The sequence below is a fragment of the Pogona vitticeps genome, chromosome 2 (assembly GCF_051106095.1).
Source record: "Pogona vitticeps strain Pit_001003342236 chromosome 2, PviZW2.1, whole genome shotgun sequence".
Lineage (NCBI taxonomy): Eukaryota > Metazoa > Chordata > Lepidosauria > Squamata > Agamidae > Pogona > Pogona vitticeps.
The window spans coordinates 165,459,118-165,480,015 of NC_135784.1; the positions used below are offsets into that span (position 1 = coordinate 165,459,118).

Sequence of the window (20,898 nt, forward strand, 5' to 3'; positions counted from 1 at the left end):
ACGGGGAAAGGACCAAGGAACCTGGACGGGAGACAAAGCCAGGAGGGACGAGAATGGAACGCCGAGAACCAATCAGATAATCCGCGCCCTGTTTTTTGTGGGTAATGTAGTTCTGTGCCTATTGGTTGCTTCGTTTCAGGAGCCCGCAAACCAATTCTTAATCGCACCCACCTCCCCGATGCGGTTCTGGGTGATGTAGTTCATGCTCTGCTTTTGAGATTACCGCTGCGGTGGAGACAGACTCAGAAAGTCGTCCTTTAATCCAGACTTAAGACAACAGCAATAGACCCGTCCGTGGGACTGTTGCTACACAGGTGTGTTTTGCAAGCCAGCAGCTACAGTTTGTGCTTCTGTACTCTGGAGTAACTCCATTATGTTCAGGAGGATTATGATAAACGTGCACCAGGCGTGTCGAACCTCAGCCTCAGTGCAAAACCTGGACGTGACGGAAAGAGCACCCCGATCAACAACAAGCAGGAAACCTTAGCGTCTGTGTCCCTCCAGATGCTGATAGACTGCAACCCCCATCAGGCATAGGGAGTATTGCCTGTCATAAAAGATGACGGGCTGACCTGCTAGATCTGGAGGTTCACACGTTCTCTATCCAGTAGTAATACATAATGCATTATGGCCTCTCTTTGTCCAGATCTGCTTCAGTCCAATCTATCTCAAGGACAGCATCTCCCTTTATGAGCCTGCTGGGGTGTTAAGATCATCAGGAGAAGCCTTTCTTTCTGTCTTAACATCCTCACAGGTGTACCTGCTGGAGACACAGGAGAAGGTCTTCTCTGTTGTTGCTCCCAGACTTTCAAACTTCCTCCCTCAGACCAGACTGGCCCCATCTTTGCTCTCCTTCTGCAAGCAGTGTGGTTTATTGTGTTGTAGTGTGATACCTGACCTTTTTAGTATTTGTATACAGTATTATTTTTAGCTTTAAACATTGTCTTGTAATAATGTAAGCTGCCTTGGGTGCTTTTTAAGGGAAAATGTGGGGTAAAATGTTTTGAATAAGTAAGAGAGCAACAGATACATACAGATTAAAAAAAACATTTCTGAGACAGTTACAGGCAGAATAAACTTGAAGATAGGAGGGCCTGGCGTGCTCTGGTGCATGGGGTCACGAAGAGTCGGACACGACTAAACGACAACAGTATCTAGCTGTTAAAGAACGATAAGCAGTATTAGGACCCATTGATTTCAGTGTGATTGGGAAGGCAGTGGGACTAGAAAGTGCCGAACTACGGTTTGTGTTCTTATATTTCCTTCTGTCTTTTCAAAAATAAATCTAAGGTTTACATTCCTTGAAAGAGAATTTCATGACAGACTGGCTATTAGTTGTGGACCCTGCTCATCCATAATTTGCTGGCATGGTGCATACCCAAAGTCCTATGGCTCTTGGGTTGTGTTTGCCTTTAATTCATGGAATCAGTGAACAGCAGGTAGACATAGAAGGAAGAAGTTGGTGCTGAGACAGAAGATCAAATACTGTACTGTACAAGTACTTTCAATTTTTTCACAGAAGGAGGAGCTAAAGTCTTGAGCAGTGACTGAGTGAAGGGAGGTGGAATGGGGCTAAAGATGTAGAAAGCAACTGAGTTTGGGTGTTATGAAAATACACAGCAGATGGTTATTTAAGGTAACTTTTTAGTGTCAGGGATGGAAATGTTTATGGGATTTTCTGCTTCAGGTGCCAAAAATGACATGTCTTGTTGTGGGTACTCTGCATATCGACTTCAAAGTGTTGATGCTCACGTACAAAGCCCTAAACGGTTTAGGACCTCGATACTTGGCGGAACGCCTTCTCCCACCAAGATCTACCCGTGTCACTCGCGCGAGCCAGGAGGTGAGGCTGAGGAGCCTAACGCCGAGGGAGGGCCGGAAGGAAAAGACTAGAAATCGGGCCTTCTCGGCGGTGGCTCCTCGTCTCTGGAACAACCTACCTGAGATTTGCGCGGCTCCCTCGCTGGGTATTTTTAAGAAACAATTAAAAACATGGATGTTTAGGCAGGCCTTCCCAATAGATAACTCCTGACGACTTTTCCCTTCTCCTATAGCTCTCCCATTCTGTTTAGTTTTTTGTTATGTAAAATGGTTTTATATGTATATTATTGTATTATTTTTATGTTGTTAGCCGCCTAGAGTAGTCCTAACACGACCAGATAGGCAGGATATAAATAAAATAAATATTTAGAAAAGCGCTCAAGCTTTACCTTAAGCATCAAAATATTATATAGCTTGCTATCAGTAACATAAAGAGTACTGACAATGCACCAGCTTACTTAGAAATAAATCTAAGTATTCCAATGGAATTTATTCATAGGATTACCATGAAAGCACAGTTTAAAAATAAGTTATTTAAGATGTCACAAAGTTTTTTTTTAAATCTGGTATGGTTACACAGATTAACAGGGCTTTTTCTTTGAAAATTACCGCCTTAAATTTCATTTTATTTAGGACAGGGATTAAGGCTGCAATCCTGTACACACTTCTAAGGAGTAAGAGCCAATGAAATAAATTGCGAACTTCTTTCAGAGAAAATATACCGCTTGAGTTTAATCTCTAGTAAAAGCCTTAACGAGAAGGATTCTGAAACTTGAGTAAAACAACCCTCTCACCGGCTTTACGGGACATTTCATTTGCACTTTTCCTGCAAGCTAGATATAATCATCTTTACACGCGCGGATGCTTCCCCCCGCCCCCGGCCCCCAGCTGTAACTTGACTTTGGCCGCCGACTTTCGCCTATACAGTATAATTAACGGCATTAGGGCTTCGGCCCGCGGAAACGACTCTTCCCAGCATGCAGCGGGACCAGCCACGGCTCTCCGACGCACACAGAGAGGGCAAGCCCGTCTATGGCCTCGTGTGTTCGAAAGGCCGTATGGGATATGTAGTCCTTTTGCCTCTATCGCTGCCTGGCCGGGAGCTCCGGGTGGACTCCAGGTCCCATGATGCGCCTCGCGTCGCTTCGGAGGCGGCCGAGGGCCGTCGCTTCCTCTCTCCCGGCCATTGCAAGCCGGGCTGGAGGGCGGCAGGCGTTGTGGCGGCGGCGGCGGCGGGGCAGTAGGAGGGAATGAGCGAGGAGGAGGCGGAGGAGCCTTGCGGGAACGCGAGGAGCTGCGGCAGCTTCCCCAGGTGAATCCCGGAGGCCTCCGCCCGCCGTTGCTAAGATGCCGGGCGGGAAGCCCCGCCCCTTGGACGTGCGTTGCTAGGTTGCCTCCAAGAGGACCTCTTGAATCCCGTTGCTAGGAGAACGGGCTGGGCCCAGCCCTTTGAAAGGGCCACCCATGGGAGCAAGAACCCGGGCCTTGGCAGGGGCCCGGGAAGGGGTCGGAGGCAGTGGCAGTGCTCTGCAGTGGTTAGAGTCTTGGCTTGGGACTTGGGTCAGAGACGTTTTCCTTGTACAGTACTGTTCTTCCTTGAGAGTTGTGCAGGAAAAGCACAATATAAATGCCACCAATAATAATAGCCCTGTAGTGCTTTAGTTAACTTTTCAAACGATTCCTGCCATCGATTTCTGCTCCCATGATGGCATAGAAGATGCTTGGAAATGATCGCACCCCTTATCTGAGAAGAGGGTCTCAGTATGTTCCTGACCGTGAGAAATAACACATCAGTTTTAACAGAAACAGTACATTCTGTTTCTCCTCTTTCCAAGGGATCCAAAAGACTGGGTTAATAGGGGCAAAACAGTCAGCTTCAATGGAATGGTAGGGTAGTCCATTGGCTTACAATGTAGGCAGACCTCCCCCACCACTGCAGTTTTATGCATTTGTTCCGAAGAAATTAGAGCCACTGAAGGGCTTGCTCCCAAGTACGTTTACATAGGCACGATCCTAATTCAGAGCCAGGTGCTGCTGACTTTACTAAGGATAACATTGCTGCTTACCAGAAAAGCGGCTGTCACCTCACCTATGTCAGAGCACATGATCTTCCAGTCTGCGTCGATATGGAATACGGAATCCCAAACATAGAATCAGAATACTGACCCTGCTAGCTGAAGGATTCCAAGAATTCAAGATGATGTATTCCAGTGCACTCAGGGTCAATGGCATTTTTGGGTACAGAAACATTATTTTTCTGTTGGGGACAAATGGCGGGAGAAATGGCTTTTGTCCTGTGTGGGTGCTCAGGGGCATGTATGAGTTGCTCTTGAAACAAAGTTACTCAATTAGATCTTTTGGTGTCAGCCAATTCTTTGTCTAAATTGGAAACCTCACATAAGTTCCAGGAATGCCCTGGAAAAAATCCGTCTGTGTTCTCTTTGCCATCTTCAGTATAGTTAAAAGGGTAGTTAAAAGATGGCAAGAGCAAAGCACTCTTTTGAATGTAACCCTGTAGTTTCTTTCGATGTGCTTATGTTCTATTCTGCTAGAGAACTCTCACATCTGAGGTTAGGCAGGAGGACTGACTGCGCTGTGGAACTGCAATTGAAGAGGACTTTGGCAGTGACAGAGCCACTCCAGAGTTATTTATTTATTAGCTATTTTTCCTACTCCCCTCCCCCTGATAAGCTCCAGGCAACATACATGCCTCTCTGCTGCCCCACTGTGTCACAGCATCCCTGTGAGGTAGGTTAGGCTGAAAGAGAATGATTGTCCTATGGTTGAGTGAGGACTTGAACCTGGATCTTAATTGCTTCTCTGCATACTGTGGCATGATGTCGTATGAATAGGGTGAAGGAGAGTGGAGTACAGTCTTTGTTATAGAGCAGGGTGGCCAGCTTATAGCCCTCCCCATCCCTCACGTTGTTGGGCTTCAACTTCTGTTGTGGCTTCCCACTTGCTAAGATGGCACATTGTAGTCTGCCAGTATCTGAAGGGCTACAGATTGCCTGCCCCTCTTATAAAGAGTGGAATTGTTGAAGCCGCAAATACCTTGTCTGACAAAAGAAGTTCTTTGTCCTTGTTCAAGGACGGAGTGACTCCTGAAATCCATCTGTGTTCTCTTTGCTGTCTTCAGTATAGAGCAAATGCTGGCGTCTAATCCTGGCAAGACCCCGATCAGCCTGCTGCAAGAGTATGGGACACGCATAGGCAAAACACCCGTCTACGACCTACTGAAAGCCGAGGGACAAGCTCATCAGCCCAACTTCACCTTTCGTGTCACGGTTGGGGACATCAGCTGTACCGGTTAGTAGTGGCAAAGAATGGGTGTAGAAATGAAGCAGGAAACAGTTGTATATGTTTGTGTGCTGTTGTGGTGTGTGTGTGTGTGTGTAATATATTTATCTCTTGCTGTCCTTTGTGTTGTTTGAAGGAGTTTTTTGCTATTAAATGGAGAGCAGGAGACATCTCTACCTTTTTCCATGGACTCTTCCCAAAGTACTCATTTTGTTTACATTTTTATCCTGTCTCCTGAAGCTTCAAGGTTATTATAAAAAAGGGAAGGAAGTCATACTCCCTCCTCTGTCCATACAAACAAAACAACATGTTATCTTGTCTTCGTAGGAGATTTTCTCCCTCCAAATGCAACTCCAAATACCTTGAAAAATGCAGTGGGAGGCAGACTCTGGGAAACAACTGATGAGGACCTGAAGCTAAAAGAAGTGTCTCCATTTCTTTGCCTATGTTTCAGGTCCACTGTCTTAAACACAGGGAGCTAAAGATAGATATGTCCTAAGCCACTCTATCTTCAGAGTAGAACTTAGGCGGTGCTGGCTGTTCAACCCATTTCAATTATTTTCCCCAAACCAAGAGTTATGAGCTGTCTTTTTTTTATTTGTTGTTTAGTTGTTAAGTCGTGTCTGACTCTTTGTGACCCCATGGACCAGAGCACACCAGGCCCTCCTCTCTTCCACTGCCTCCCAGAGTTGGGTCAAATTCATGTTGGTAGCTTGAATTGTGTTGGTAGACACTGTCCAACCATCTCATCCTCTGTCATCCCCTTCTCCTCTTGCCCTCACACTTTCCCAACATCAGGGTCTTTTCAAGGGAGTCTTCTCTTCTCATGAGATGGCCAAAGTATTGGAGCCTCAGCTTCAGGATCTGTCCTTCCAGTGAGCACTCAGGCTTGATTTCCTTCAGAATGGATAGGTTTGTTCTCCTTGCAGTCCAGGGAACTCTCAAGAGTCTCCTCCAGCACCACAATTCAAAAGCATCAATTCTTTGGTGGTCAGCCTTCTTTATGGTCCAGCTCTCACTTCCATACATCGCTATTGGAAAAACCACAACTTTGACTATGCAGACCTTTGTCGGCAAGGTGATGTCCCTGAATTTTAAGATGCTGTCTAGGTTTGTCATCGCTTTCCTCCCAAGAAGCAAGCATTTTTTAATTTCATGGCTGCTGTCACCATCTGCAGTGATCATGGAGCCCATGAAGGTAAACTCTGTCACTGCCTCCATATCTTCCCCTTCTATTTGCCAGGAGGTGATGTGACCCATGGCCATGATCTTAGTTCTTTAGATGTTGAGCTTCAGACCATTTTTGGCGCCTTCCTCTTTGTTCTCTCATTAAGAGGTTCTTTAATTCCTCCTCACTTTCTGTGATCAGAGTGGTATCATCTTCATATCTGAGGTTGAATTTTTTTCCGGCAATCTTAATTCTGGCTTGGGATTCCTCCAGTCCAGCTTTTCGCATGATGCATATAAGTTAAATAAGAAGGGAGACAATATACAGCCTTGTTGTACTCCTTTCCCAATTTTGAACCAATCAGTTGTTCCATATCCAGTTCTAACTGTTGCTTCCTCTCCCACATATAGATTTCTCAGGAGATAGATAAGATGGTCAGGCACTCCCATTTCTTTAAGGACTTGCCATAGTTTGCTGCGGTCTATACAGTCAAAGGCTTTTGTGTAGTCAATGACCTGTTTTAGTCTCACTTCTAGTGCTCCCCCAAAGTTTCTCATTTATTTTTCCAGTTCTTGACAGTTCTTTTGGAAAATTCAATTGATCTGGCCTCCACTGGAGATGAGTAGGTATGCAGAGTAGTAATGAGTTAAGAAGCAGAGTGGTTGATTTACAGATGGAGCACTGAGCTTTTTACTTGATTATAATGAAGCTCAGGAAGAGAATTCTTGCACAGAAGAAGGGATGTGCAGTTGCCTCTAATTCTTCTTGAACTGTGTAGTTTTTGATCCTAGGGGGCCAGCCTATACTTAAAGGCTTCTTACATTTGCCCAAAACACTCCCACTACCTCCATGCCCAGTTGTGTTTTCACATACAGTACATATAATGTGCCATTATATGTACTGTATGTTGCAGAGCTGTTGTATGAAGGCGGTTAGAAGGCCCAAGATGCCACCACCTTGCTGAACCTAAACAAGTCTGGGTCTGTCTGGCCATGGGTTGAATCTGACCAAAGAGGTTTATAAGCTTGTCCGGTTGCACCCTGGCAAGGTGCCATTCCGGCTTTGAATCACAGGTTGGCTTCTCCCCTTTCCTTGTTCTCAGGCCAAGGCCCTAGCAAAAAAGCAGCCAAGCACAAGGCGGCCGAGGTGGCCCTCAGACTTCTGAAGGGAGGGAACATGTTGGAGCCAGCGACGCTGGAGGAACCCAGGTAAGGACCACAGAAGAATCAGTCTAGTAGCTGCTTCCCCCAAATTCTGTTTGTAAAATGTATATTCTGAGGAATTCTTTGCATACAAGATCCATGCTAGCCCTTAAATTTTTTGTGCCTTTGCTTTGAAAGATAACTTGGGTGCAGGAAGGACAAAGCAGGCATGCCCTTTCTCACTGCCGGTGGGTGTTGGGTAGGTTAAAAAAAGACACAGCTACTCTGATGGTACGGCAGATGCTTGGCAGATACTTGGGAGGCAGGAGGTCTGTGGAACATTAAGGTGCTCAAATCAGTTGTCTTTTTGTCTTTCCATGAGTGAGCAAAGCCCCCCAGAATGGTTGCGGCACTACGGGATGAGAAATGCAGGCACTTTGGGGGCATGTTTGTTCTTCTGGTGTTTGCAGCCACGTGTTGGAAGTAGTCAAGCCTGTGTTCTTACTTTTACACCCACATCAATTTAACTTTAATTCTGTGCCAAGCAATGCCATGTGCTGCACCATGAAACAATTTACTGTGCTTGATTTGCATAATTTGGTCTGCTTTTGCCAGTTAGGTGCAGGGCCAAAGGGTCCCACACACATGACCAGAGTTCCTTGTTGTTGCCCCAACTTGTAACAGTTCACCGGCCGACATGTAGTCCTTTCAGGACAGGCCTTTGAAGACACTTTTTTATATTTTAAAGCCAGTGAAAGCTAAGATTCAGACACATCTCACAAAGCAAGTTCTGATCTTCTGCAGTCTTGGTTATGCAGAGTTAAGGGACTAGTTTTGCAGGTCGAATGGGTGAGATGAATTGGGTGAGGGTGAAATGGATGGAAGGTGTGCTGGTGAAGACCAGGAGGGTTGTGCACAGGGTTTGGGGACGAGGTTGTGGGCATTCTCATGTGTCCAGAAACTTCTTCCACACTGCATGTGCTTCTGCTTCTGAGCTTGCTTTTTAATATTGTCACCTTGTATTTTGAAGCTCTCCTTTCTCTCTAGAGCCCTTGGCTCAGACCACCACCCCCGCCACCACGCCTGTGCCCATCTTGCCGACTGCGTCTCCCAGGTAATGGGATCGACACAGATGTGAGAGCTTGGGAACTGGGCTGCCGTGCACCTTCTAGCTGCTCACATACACCTGGATTCCCCACCCCCACCCCAGATGCACACTTGGCTGCTCGGCTAGAACATGCTGGTTTCTCTGGATGGATGTTCCCTCTGCTTGGTCCTGCTGCCGGCATCCCCCCCACTGTGGCTTTCTGTAAGCTGCAACCAGCAACTTGGGAATGGCATGGGATGGTGGGCAATCAGAGCCCTCTTTATTGAGTACCTTCCATAACCTGGTCCCCTGGAATACTGTCCATGTGCCTAGACCTCTGTCTAGAGGTGGGATAGAGGAGGGTTTGGGTCAGGAAAACCCCTGGGGGAGAGTCCTTGACCTTGTGCTCTCTTTCACCCAGAAGCTCCCCAATGGACATAAAGTCCCCAGTATCACCGCAGCAGTCAGAGTGCAATCCCGTTGGGGCCCTGCAGGTAGGTGACTTTCTTGGGTGCAGTTTTCCCCAGCCTCAGGTCCTTGCCAGGGACAGTGTAGACAGAGGCACACACTGTGTCTGGTCTCCTCTGCCAGCATTGACATCAGTAGCAGAAGGCACACATCTGTATCTTGCCTGTGCCTATCTCTGGTATGAAAGCCAAGTCCCACTTGTGGTCTCTTCCACTGGCCACCTGCTGAGCGCCCCCCCCTGCCTGATATTGTTTCTTCTGTTTGCACTGAAGATGTGAGTATTCTGATCAGCTCAGCTTCTAAATGCCAGCCATTTAATTCAGGCAGGCCACTTGTAGCTCTAAATACATCCCAGGCAACATCTGAGTCCTAATTTCCCATTCCCTCCATGAGTCCAGAGTTAAATGGCTTTCTGACTTCTCCCTTCTCTCTCTCTTTCCCCCCCTCTTTCTTTCCAGGAGCTGGTGGTTCAAAAAGGGTGGCGGTTACCTGAATACACAGTCACTCAGGAATCGGGACCAGCGCACCGCAAAGAATTCACCATGACCTGCCGTGTCGAAAGGTTCATTGAAATAGGTACAGTCTTGCAGGCCTCAGAGTTGCCTGCCACCACCATTTGAATCAATGAAACTTAAAAGAGCAGTTGACTCACCAAATCCCCACTGGTTCAGTGGGCCTACTCTAGTTGCAAGTTACTGTGCTAAGCAATAGGGTTTCAGCCTGTGTGTCAAGAAGAGCTTGGAAGAGGGCTTTTTGTTTTTGTTTTAAATGACAGGTTCCAGAGTTCCCTATGACCACAATGGCCAGGATTCTGGCAGTTGTAGTCCAAACATGTAAGTTTTCATATTTCTGGTGTAAAGGATTGCTGAGTGTTTCAGCTTGGACACATTGGGCCATTTTGGTCAAACATGTACAAGTATCATGTTCCTTTGCTCTTGCTTCTGCACCTTTCCAGTTGGATGGCATGGTTGGGATACAAGGTACAGACACGGAGGCAGGTGTGGTGTGGCTCAAAATACACTCAGATGGGAGGAAAGCGGGGTAGAGAGTGTGGAGCAAACCTGTATCGTCTCCTTCTTTCTTCTCCACAACTTTTGTTCTGGACTCCCATGTCCACCTGAACCATGTCCTCTGAACTGTCTTCTGGATTGCTCGTATCACCCACTTTCTTTCCCCACCAGGCAGCGGCACCTCCAAAAAGCTTGCCAAGCGCAATGCTGCCGCCAAGATGCTTGTGCGGATTCATAATGTCCCACTGGATCCACGAGAGGGCAGTGAGGCTGAAGTGGAGGAGGACCAGTTTTCCATTGTGAGTCCTGGGCAGCGTTGGGGTAGGGGACGAAACCATTCATGGTTGGGGTTGCCCTGAATGAGGTTTGGGATGCCAAAACCTGCTGCTTGAGGAGCTGTGTCAGGCTCTGCTGAGAGTCCCACCCTGGAAGTCTCTTTGGGAAAGTGGCCTCTTTACTTGAGGCAAGTTAAGGAGCCTTAGAAGCAGCTGTGCCGCCCCAAGATTCAGTGTCCATTCTGGACATTGGGAAATCAACTGTCAGAGTATGGTGCTCTGTGAATCCTCATCCTGTCATAATATCTGGAAAGGCTGATCTCTTGCTAGAGTGACAAAAAGCACAAGTGTTCACATTTAAACACGCAGACTAGCATATGCAACTGTGTGCCTGCCAAACCTGGAAAGAGTTGGCTCTCTTTTGCAGAGTTGCAAAGGCTGCACAGCAGAACATTACCTGCACTTCAAGAAATTGGGAAATTAGCTTTTTGACACAGTTACAGAGTACAAAACTATTTTATCATGTTATTTTAACAGAAAAGGGAAGGTCTGAGTCATGCTCCTGTCACTCTAGCACTAGATTGGCAGGCTATTCACAGAAACCATGGGAGACTCATGGACTGAGCAAAAGAGGGTGTCTCATCCCCCCAAAAAACTTGGGAGGGGATGGTACCCCTTACCGCAATTGCAAGCTGAATATCAGGAAAAACCTCTTAACTGTTTGAGTGGTACAACAGCAGAGCCAATTGCCCGATGCTGGACATGCTCAAAAGAAAGGGACACACCCATGCGTCAGATTTTGACTTGGATTCCTGCCTTGAGCAGTGGGTAGTGTGGCTTGGTATGCTGTGGGGGTATTTGTATTTATCTAGGTTTTTTTCCTAGCCATGGCTGGAGATGTCATAGAATTACCTGGGACCCTTGGCATACAAGCCCTATGCTTTACCTGAGAGCTGTTGTTCCCTCCATGTGGATGGGAGGCCCTGAGCCGGGTGGGGTGGGGGGGAATGGCGCTGACGTAGAGTAACTAGAGGCAGCCTGATTGCCGAAAGGATGGATGGGGGTGGTGGTGTTCTGGGTTGCAATTACAGCAGGAGGGGAGCGCAATGGCTGTGCCTTGACCTATGGAAGAAGAAGGTCTCCCTCCTCTCTCTGTTCTCTTTTCCATTCCTTAGACTGCAGGAAACAAGCTGGACGGGGTGAAGGGCCGAGGTTCTGGCTGCACCTGGGACTCTTTGCGCAACTCTGCTGGAGAGAAGATTTTGCACCTGAAAAGCAACCCCCTGGGCGTGCTCAACTCTGGCTTCTGCAGCCTCTTGCAGGAACTCTCTGAAGAGCAGAGCTTTGATATCAGCTACCTCGATATTGGTAAAGGAATGGAAATGAGACCTGCAGGCGGAAGCCAGGATTGGCTCCTTGAATAGGGATAAGGGAAACAAACGCGCACACACACACCTTCCTGCTTTTTAAAGACTTCACCTCTTATCCTTTGTGGAGACGCCCGCAGCTTGTACGGGCCTGTTTGTCCACTTAAATACATCAGTGTATATTTCCTTAGTGGCAGGCTGATTGGTCAGGCAATGAATGACAGACACAGGCAGACCTGTTTAGAATTGCCCACATTGTTTGTAAACCACATCAAGAGCTTAAGAGTCCTCACCAGTGACCTCCTGTAAGCAAGAAAAGAGTTTATTCAGGGCATAAAAGAGGGCTGTGAATAGGAGCGTGGGAGGAGCCACCATAATGCTTGCAAGATGTGTGATGTCTTGAACAGCACCTAAGAAAGGAGCCTCAAAGAAGAGCCTAGGAAATACCGTCTGAATCTGAGCTGCTCACACTGCTTTATATTAATCCATTGTAGGTTCCTCTCTGATTTAGCGTGTGACTCTTCACTCCAGAACTGCTTGGGTAGCTGAGTGGTTGAGCCCTCTGGGCTGTGGAGCCAAAGACTGGGAGTTCACAATTCCCACACTGGGCCTCCTTGACTGGAGCTGGACTCGGTGATGCAGAGGGTCCCTTCCAGCACCGGTTCTCGTTGTTATAAAGTAGGAATAGAGTCCACCTCTTTTCTTGCTCTCTTTCTTGCCTATCACAATCTTTATTTTATTCCCTTTGAAATCCTCTTCTCTCACACACAGATACACCGCAGCAAATTTCCTCTCCTACCTATCAGACGAAATGAGAAAAACATATTGCTTGGGCCAAAAGTCCGACTGGTTTATTAGCAGTGTGTGAAATTAGGTCAAGGGCTATATTTGGCCCTGGGATGCAGCTTGCCCAGCCCTGCCATGAAGCGAAGGGTCTTGTCCTTTAGCTTCTGTGCCTAAAGACATTAGCAGTGCTCAGGTCAGATCTACAGGCCTTCCAACTCAGCCCTATTATGTGAGCATTCCACCTTTATAACATTCGAGAGTCTTCAGAGCACGTCATCTCTCTGGTTCCAGGAATCCTTTGAGCCAGCCTGTGACACAGGTCAATGTTACTGCCCCAGTGGTGCATTTTATTTGTTTTAATTGCTCAATGTATCATAATCAGTTTCATGGTTTAATTGTTTTCAATGTGTAATGTGTTTTTAATTCTATTCTTTTTAATATTGCAAGTCTCCTTGAATCCCCTTATCAGGAGAAAGGAGGCCTATAAATAAATCAATGAGAATCTCTGTCATTAAGTGGGGAGAAATGGTGTGCTGTTAAGCATGGAGGTGCTGTATCTGGCTCGCTACTCTTGCTACACATGTTTTTTCCCTTTGATGTGGGCATGTTCTGGGAGTCCTTGAGTGTGTGCCTCTTTGCAGATTTAAAAGCAGTTGAAGAACACAGTAAAATCTGAGGTTGGCTTATTTTTCCCTGTTATTTGTCCAATGGGGGGGAGGTTAACTGGTTCTAATAGCTGTATAAAGCTGTTTGTCCCCAAGGAAAATGAGCAATGACATGGCAATTCATGCCATCTGGTCGCAACTGATTCCTCTAGTTTACCACCTCATCCTCTGCTGACTCAGAATGTGTTATCCACTTTTCTCTTTCAGTGGTTGAAATCCTGTCAATTAGTATAGTAAGCTGCAGTTAGAGTGGGTCCATTTGAATCGGTGGAATGTATGGAGGAGTCGTCAGTGGGCCTGCTCTAGTGTGACTTACTGCACAGAGTCACAGGATTTCAGCCTTTGTGTCAGTTCGAGGAAGCTGTTGACAAAATTAAAAGGGAAACAAAAAAGAAAGAAAAAAGAGGAAGCAGAATACTGTGTTACTATAATGACTAATGGATTTACAGTGGTGCCTCGCTTAATGATGTTAATTGGTTCCATTAAAAAAATCGTTATGTGAAAACATCGTTAAGTGAAACACCATTTCCCATAGGAATGCATTGAAAACCGGTTAATCCGTTTCAATTGGAACAGATTAATGCTTGCAATCATTAGCCCACCTCCTGAAACCTATGCAAACTTAATTTGGTGTTGTTCTGAGTCGTCGTTAATTTTTGGTGATTTTTTGTTTTCTCTCTCATTGAAATGCATTGGACGGACAGTTCAATAGAGTTCAATGAGGGAAAAACAAAAAATCACCAAAAATTAACAAAGACTCAGAACAACACCAAATTAAGTTTGCATAGGTTTCAGGAGGTGGGCTAACGATTGCAAGCATTTAAAACAGGCTTCAAACAGTTTAAGACACTTTTACAGGAGCGAAAAGGGAGATCGGGAAGAGCTAAAAGGGAAATGGAGATCAAAGAGCCCTTTCCGATCTCCCTTTTCACTCCTGTAAAAGTGTCTTAAACTGTTTGAAGCCTGTTTTAAATGCTTGCAATCGTTAGCCCACCTCCTGAAACCTATGCAAACTTAATTTGGTGTTGTTCTGAGTCGTTGTTAATTTTTGGTGATTTTTTCTTTTTCCCTCATTGAACTCTATTGAAATCTCCGTCCAATGCATTTCAATGAGAGAGAAAACAAAAAAATCACCAAAAAGTAATGACGACTCAGAACAACACCAAATTAAGTTTGCATAGGGTTCAGGAGGTGGGCTAACGATTGCAAGCATTTAAAACAGGTTTCTAACAGTTTAAGACACTTTTACAGGAGCGAAAAAGGGACATCGTTAAGTGAAATTCCCCCATAGAGAACATCGTTAAACGATGGGGGAAATTCCTCAAAGAAACCCATCGCTGTGTGAATTCATCGTTGTATGAAGCAATCGTTGTGCGAGGCACCACTGTATTTCAGTATGAGCTTTCTGCAGATAAAAATCCACTTCTGCAGGAGCCTCACTAAAAATCCACTTTGTGGTGTCTGACAAAGTGGATTTTGACCCAAGAGAGCTCACTCTGTTAGTCTTTTTAAAATGCCACAATATTTAGCTTTTTCTTTCTCCCTACCCTTTAATTTTGTCAACATGCTGAGGAGACTAACCTGGCTGCATCTTTGAAGAAGTTGGGTGGAATTAAACAGATTCTTCTGTATACAACTGCTGATGTCCACTCATCTTCTGGACAGAACAGAGGGTTGATGGAAATCATTCTGTTATTTCTGTTTGTTTGATGGAGTGTTGTCTTTTTCCTTTTTTGCAGATGAGATGAGCTTGAGTGGCCTGTACCAGTGTTTGGTGGAGCTTTCTACACAGCCAACCACAGTGTGCCACGGCTCTGCTACCTCTCGCCATGCTGCTCGTGCGGATGCTGCCCACAACGCTCTTCAGTATCTTAAAATTATGGCAGGGGGCAAATGAGGCACCCTGACACCACTGAGGACTCTTGAGCAACGGAAAGATTCCCAGACAGCTCTGCCCCCACCTGCCTGCCCACTCTAAGGAGACAACTGTATTTGCCATGGTCTTGAAGTGGCAAGTGGCGGTGGTGGGTTTTGATTTCCAACCAGAATTAAGACTTGGCCAGGGTTCTTTGGTACCTACAGCAGAGATGATGCTGTTGGAGACTTTGTCACCCTGAGAGCAAACTGCTGGCGCTGCCCATCATGGTCATAGTGGCCCAGCCTCTTTGTGGCTCACCTAATGTCACCCTGGTTCTTCTCCTTGTGGGGAGGGATGGGGAGGGGCATGCACTTACAAATGCTACATGGTTAGGAGTTGCAATAAAGGGCTTTTGTAATAAGTGGTCATCTTTAAGTGGATTAGCACTGTATATTCTCCACCACTTCCAGGAGGGACATGAAGGCAGAACTGAGCATCCATGCTATCCATAAGGCAGACCATTGAAAAGTGTAGTTAGATGGATCAGTTCTTCATATATATCTCCAGCTAAAAAAATGGCCCTGCATATAAAAAAGCCGAAACTTCTCTTTCTGATGTGCTATATATCTATGTACGGGGTAGGAGGATACTGATGCCTCTCAAACAATGGTGCTACAATCCCCACCCAATCTGCCCAACCATGTCTTCTCCATTTTCCCTTGGCTGTGGCTACCCAATGCTCCTCTTGCCCATGTCCTGCACAGAAGAGCTGTTGAAAGCCAACTTGACAAAGCTTCCATATTCACATATTTGGATGACAGCTGCTCAAATCCTCGAGCCAGCATGAAATGCATTCTGGATTGGAGAGGGGTGTGACTTTCTTTGAGACAACAAAGACCTGTGCCCCAGATGCTGAGCTTATCAGGTCATCTCCAGTTCTGAGAATGTCAGCCCTTTGACCCAACATGGAGTGACATATGCTAATTCTGCCTTGCCCTATACTGTGCCTTGTGGGCCGTTGATTCTATCAGCTACATAGTATGAAGAAGTCAAAGCCATGTGTGCAGCATAACTTAATGGCATTGCCTGTACAGGGACAGGGTGGACTGTCTTTGTTATGAACAGGATTCAGTGCCACGTGTTAGATAAATGACAAGGAAAATGGATTAGCTGCCATGAACTGTTATAATTAAAGAAGACCTTTGCAAACACACATGGTCTGCTTCAAAATACTAAAGTGCCAGTGGGTTCAAGGAACCTTTAAGCCCTGTTGTTGGCAATATGATAGCTGTCTTCCATTATTTGAAGGGCTGGCATGTGAAAGATGGTACAAGCTTCTTTTCTGTTGCTCCAGGGGGAGGGCCCCAAGCAATAGATACATATTCCAAATAAATAAATAAATAAAAAGGTTATGACTAAATTTAGGCATAATATCCTGACAAAGGGAGCTGGTTAATAGTGGATAGGACTGTCTCTGAAGGTGGGTGATTCTCCCTTGGAGTTTTCAAAGAGGAGGTAGGATGGCCTTCTGTCAAGGATATTTTAATGTAGATTTCCTATTTTAGCCAAAGGGAGGGATTGGACTTGATGACCTTGGGGGTCCTTTCCAGCTCTAGAATTCTATGGTTATATGGAAACGTCTCCTTTATCATCTGTTCTGCCACTAAGCCAAGGCTTCTTTCATACCTGCCATGAATAATGAGGAGCATTCTAGTTAGCAGGCAGCTTCAGGCCCTCTAGATGCTTTGGAATACAGCTCCCATCCTCCCCCTAACCACTGGCAATGCGGTCAATGGACATTTCACACTGGATGGCACCACCTCACCTGCTGTGCTGGAGACAATGCGCCTCAAGGGACTGCAGTCTTTTCCAAGCTGGAATGACGTTTATTATTACCGTTAGCAAACTACAAGTCCCAGACAGGAGTGCTAGTTGCTCACCCAAGTAACCCACCGATACAAAACACAGACATGGAAGTGGAAAGGAAAGGAGAGGCTTTTGTCTGATCTGGCAAGATCCACTGAGCAGATGGTTCTCGGCTGGGTTCTTATCTCTTGGTGCTGTTGTTTCTTCGGCTGCGTGTTGCTGTTCCCGGCTTCATTTTTTCTTGCCAAAGCGCTGAGGAGTGGCCATGCTCAGAAACTGAGGTGCCATGGAATCCCACGCACGGGCTTTGATTCGCCCGACACTGAGGGAACTGGCCCTGGCGTCGCGCCCAAACCTAAAGAGAGAAGGACCCAAGGTGGCCTCAGGGAAGGATCCAGCTGCTGAAGCAACTTTTTTTGCTGCTCCAAAAACCCCACCCACAAGCACAGGTCTTTGCTCATTCCCCACACTTTTGTCTAGTATTTGGACATCCCCTCAGTTTTGGTCTACCCCCGGGTGCACGGTCTACACACCTACACACACCTACACACACACACAAAGAAGGGTATCCAACCCTGGAATGAGGCCGCCGCCTTCCTCCTCCCTCTCCATCCAAAGGGGAACTAGGGAAATCACCTAAGCTAGAGTGCTCAGAAGTTCATTTAACCCCGGATCGTGTCTTCCAAGACTGGTCAGGAAGATTCCACGGGGAAAGTCAGGCATGGGTGATAAGGCATCATTCGTCTCTTTTGTCTTGGCAAGATAAAGAAGGCTAAAACATGGGGCTTAACGTTCGTTTTTGAAATGACTGAATAAGTCTGGCCCAGGTTATCTGGTTGTCTAAGGCAAAGGACAAGATGGCACGAGATACACGCACACCATGCAATGTACGAAAGCCGAACTGGTTGGGCAGTTCTTTCAACATTGATGGAAGGGCTGCTTCCTCTACCCTTCCCAGAGATGGCAGACGAGATGAGGGTGAGCAGGGGAAAGCTGTCAAGAAATCTGGGCAAAACTATTAAGGGGGTGATGTCCTGAGCCTCTGGGACCTGAAACGGCTGCCTCACTCTGCCTCATGGCAGGGCTGGCCCACTAAAAGGAAGTGTGAAAGAATGAGCCTGAGAAGTTGTTACAGACATTAGCTGAATTGGAATCTGAACTTTCCATGATTGAATAGATGAAAATGTGTTTGCTCATTGATTCATTTTTGTGTGTGCGCATGCATGTGTGTGCGCATGCGTGCATGTGTGTGCGTGCATTGCACTGCAGGTATTGCTGTACTTTGAAACAGCTGCATTCACATCAAGGCTATTATGTACCTGATCCAAAAGGAGTAAGTGCGAATCACCAAAACTTACAAAGAGTTTGTAAACCTGCATTCTGGCTTGGGCTGAGAGAAGGGGTGAATCTCCTTGGGCCTTGCTCTTATCTGTCCAAAATTTAGGATATGTTATGCCTTGGAAGGTTAGTAGAATGTGTATCTGTGCCGTGCCATTCAGATGGAGAATTCAAAAGCTGCAGATCCTTGGCTGGGTCTCCTGCTGTGGTTGGTGCATAAAAAAGCAATGGCCTACAGTAGCCTCTTCCTACCTGGCCCGTTGACCCCTAAGCGTCTCCCTTACCTTTGGGGCTGGAACAAGAAGGATGGGCTGCGGCCGGGTCTCTGCACAGCGTGGAGGAAGGAGCGGAGAAGGACGCCCAGAGAGTGTTCTTCAGGCAGGCTCTGCGCGGCATGGTCCTCATTTTCTTGCTTTGGGAGGGTTAAATACAACATAACCAAGGTTAGGAGCCTTGAGTACCAAGCCAAGGCACTCCTTTGAACACAAAGAGCTGGAGAGAAAAAAGAGTCCCTTAACGCGAGGCCAAGAGGAAGATCAGAGACCAAGAACATGGGATGCTGGCTGCCCAGAAGCATGGGCTGGGCTGCGGCATTTGGGAAGTCCATAGAAGTCAGGCTCCCAAGTTCTGACCACAGCCTTGCCAAAAGTAAAAATAAAAATACAGAGATAACTGGACCACAGAGGCTGAAAGCCGGTGATTTCTCCACCTTGTCTTCCCACCATTATGTTCCTCAGGTACCACAACTAATTCAGCCCCACAGGCTTCTGAGGGAAATTAAGCAAGGAGTGAGCATCTTCACAGACGATACACTTCCCTGGGAAGAGAACCTCGGCGTTTACTTGTTCCCTCAAAATAAAAGCATGTCTCTTCTTTGAAAGGGTAAATACAGACACTGTTGGATGAGGTGAAGCAGCAGAGCCCCCACCCCCACCCCCACTGCAAACCCTTTCCACCTCCCTTGTCACAGAAGTCTTAGCAGGTGGAGAAACAGGAGAGACACCTTGTGCTCCACAGGGTTGTGTACTCATGGTGGAACAATCCCACTCAGTCACTGCAAATCTGTGGAGTGGACCTCTCAGAGTTGGATTCAGGGCCATCCCAAGGTGCAGGACACCTTAAAATAAATAGCAAATAGCCCCCTTCCTCCTGCCTCCCCCCCGCTTAGTGCCCTGTCATAGCAATCCAAGCCTAGTTAAGTTCCTCTGGTGCCTGGGACAGGAAATCCCACCTGTGCCTCTACCCACCTCTTGCAGCAAAAAGGCAGTGTTGACATTAGGCGGCCCACTAGCAATTCACTGTCTGTTTGGCCGCTCCACTTTGTCTATCCGTAGGGCTGGCCCTGCCTGGGTTCATATCCCTTCTCTTCTTCCTAGGTGACTTGGGCCTTTCTCTCTCTCTCCCTCTCTTTCTCTCTCTGGGCACAAAATCTACTTCACAGGATAGTCGTGCGGATAAAATGAGGTGGCCGTCCCCCCCCCCCTTGTACATTAACCTGAACTTTTTGAAGCAAAGGTGGCATCCACAGCCATCCTTCTGCTTTGCACTGAGGTTGAAACCTAATCCTCCAATAATGGCCATACTACTATGAGTAGGAGCACCTCCAATCCCTCGCTGTTTCACCCACAGGACCCAGGTTTACTTACCGTCCAGCCTAACAGCCTCTCTGGATACACATTGGGATCTTCAGCCAAGAGCTCCTGGGAGCCCAGTCCCTCTTCAAGGCCTCGGCCAGACCCCAGACTGCCGGAGAGCAAAACCAGAGCTAGCAGGAGATGGATGGCTTCCATGTTTGTGGCCCGCTGAGCTCTGCTTACCTCTCTGCTTCGCTCCCCGGTCCCAGTTTCCCTTCTCTTGGCAGCGCCTTTATATCTCCATGCTGGGAGCCGAGGGACATAGGCTGGGATTGATGACAGTGGCAGGCCACCATTTGTAAGGCAATGCAGGCGGTGGGTGGCCTGCGGCGTTCCTCCCTGTGACGAGCAGAGAGGGACCATGATGGTCCCTGACAAAGACGGCATCACTGTTGGCTGGGACCAATTTGCACGTTATTGAGGGGATAAATCCACTCAAATGACTCTTTTTAAGCCCTACTGAGACTTGGCGGCTAATTGCTTGTTTATCGTGGTTTTGTGGGAGCATCAGGGAAATGGAGGCTAGGCTTTTCCGAGGCCCGGCCACTGGCCTCTCACATCTCTATCTTAACTCGGTTTAGATTAATGGATCTGGGGACCCCCCCAGGTGCTGCTTGGGGTCATGCGTTCATCATGTTCCCTCTCTTTGTGTGTTTTTACAAGCCCCGATCCCTGAGGCGTTCATGTTGACAAAGCTCCGCTCTTAACAGTTTAATGAAACACATTTACAAAACAGCCGACTGGTGACGGGACACAGGAAGGGAAACTGTCATGTGGGGAGTTCACCACATTGAAATGATGCAAGCCCTCACATCCAGATGTGGGGCTGATGGAAGCCCATGGGCAAGAATAATGCCCTTGTCTCATATGTAATGAGGGGACTGTGAAACATCTGCTTGTTTTCTAAGAGGCAAAAGGCCGGGTCCCTTTGTATTGTTGCAGTGGCTTGTAACCTTGGGTAACTCTGATGTTCTTGGACTACAACTCCCAGAAATCCTGGCCAATAAAACTAGTGGTGAAAGCTTCTGGGAGTTTTGGTCCAAGAACACCTGGAGACCCAAGGTTGGGAACCACTGTAATTAGTGCAATACCCTCATTATACTAATCAAAAGG

General features: G+C 47.0%; 2 protein-coding genes across 6 annotated transcripts; one reads left to right on the forward strand and one right to left on the reverse strand.

Moving 5' to 3' along the window:
• Positions 1-17: 17 nt before the first annotated feature.
• Positions 18-15,368, forward strand: TARBP2 (TARBP2 subunit of RISC loading complex). Of its 5 annotated transcripts, none has more exons than XM_020784543.3 (9): positions 18-101; positions 4,961-5,130; positions 7,392-7,497; positions 8,462-8,545; positions 8,940-9,012; positions 9,445-9,562; positions 10,168-10,295; positions 11,447-11,639; positions 14,829-15,368. In XM_020784543.3, the coding sequence occupies exons 2-9, from the start codon at positions 4,971-4,973 to the stop codon at positions 14,984-14,986; spliced, it is 1,020 nt and encodes a 339-aa protein (XP_020640202.2). In that variant the 5' UTR covers positions 18-101; positions 4,961-4,970; the 3' UTR covers positions 14,987-15,368. The 5 variants fall into 5 exon arrangements, with proteins under 5 accessions (XP_020640202.2, XP_020640200.1, XP_072847204.1 ...); XM_020784541.3 differs by lacking the exon at positions 18-101 and adding an exon at positions 2,963-3,133; XM_072991103.2 differs by lacking the exon at positions 18-101 and adding an exon at positions 2,963-3,133 and having other exon boundaries at positions 8,943-9,012.
• Positions 15,369-16,812: 1,444 nt separating this feature from the next.
• NPFF (neuropeptide FF-amide peptide precursor) lies at positions 16,813-20,261 on the reverse strand. Its single transcript, XM_020784536.3, has 3 exons — positions 19,798-20,261; positions 18,436-18,563; positions 16,813-17,168 (listed from the first exon to the last, which is right to left on the reverse strand). The coding sequence occupies exons 1-3, from the start codon at positions 20,170-20,172 to the stop codon at positions 17,045-17,047; spliced, it is 627 nt and encodes a 208-aa protein (XP_020640195.3). The 5' UTR covers positions 20,173-20,261; the 3' UTR covers positions 16,813-17,044.
• Positions 20,262-20,898: the final 637 nt, after the last annotated feature.

Excerpts from the sequence above, each read along its gene's own strand:
- TARBP2 (XM_020784541.3), top strand. The coding sequence starts at position 3,072 with ATGAGCGAGGAGGAGGCGGAGGAGCCTTGCGGGAACGCGAGGAGCTGC. Across the intron at positions 8,546-8,939 it reads TTGCCGACTGCGTCTCCCAG|AAGCTCCCCAATGGACATAA; the intron begins GTAATGGGATCG and ends TCTTTCACCCAG. Across the intron at positions 10,296-11,446 it reads AGGAGGACCAGTTTTCCATT|ACTGCAGGAAACAAGCTGGA; the intron begins GTGAGTCCTGGG and ends TCCATTCCTTAG.
- NPFF (XM_020784536.3), bottom strand. The coding sequence starts at position 20,172 with ATGCCGTCTTTGTCAGGGACCATCATGGTCCCTCTCTGCTCGTCACAG. Across the intron at positions 18,564-19,797 it reads AGAGGCTGTTAGGCTGGACG|CAAGAAAATGAGGACCATGC; the intron begins GTAAGTAAACCT and ends ACCCTCCCAAAG. Across the intron at positions 17,169-18,435 it reads TTCTTGTTCCAGCCCCAAAG|GTTTGGGCGCGACGCCAGGG; the intron begins GTAAGGGAGACG and ends TTCTCTCTTTAG.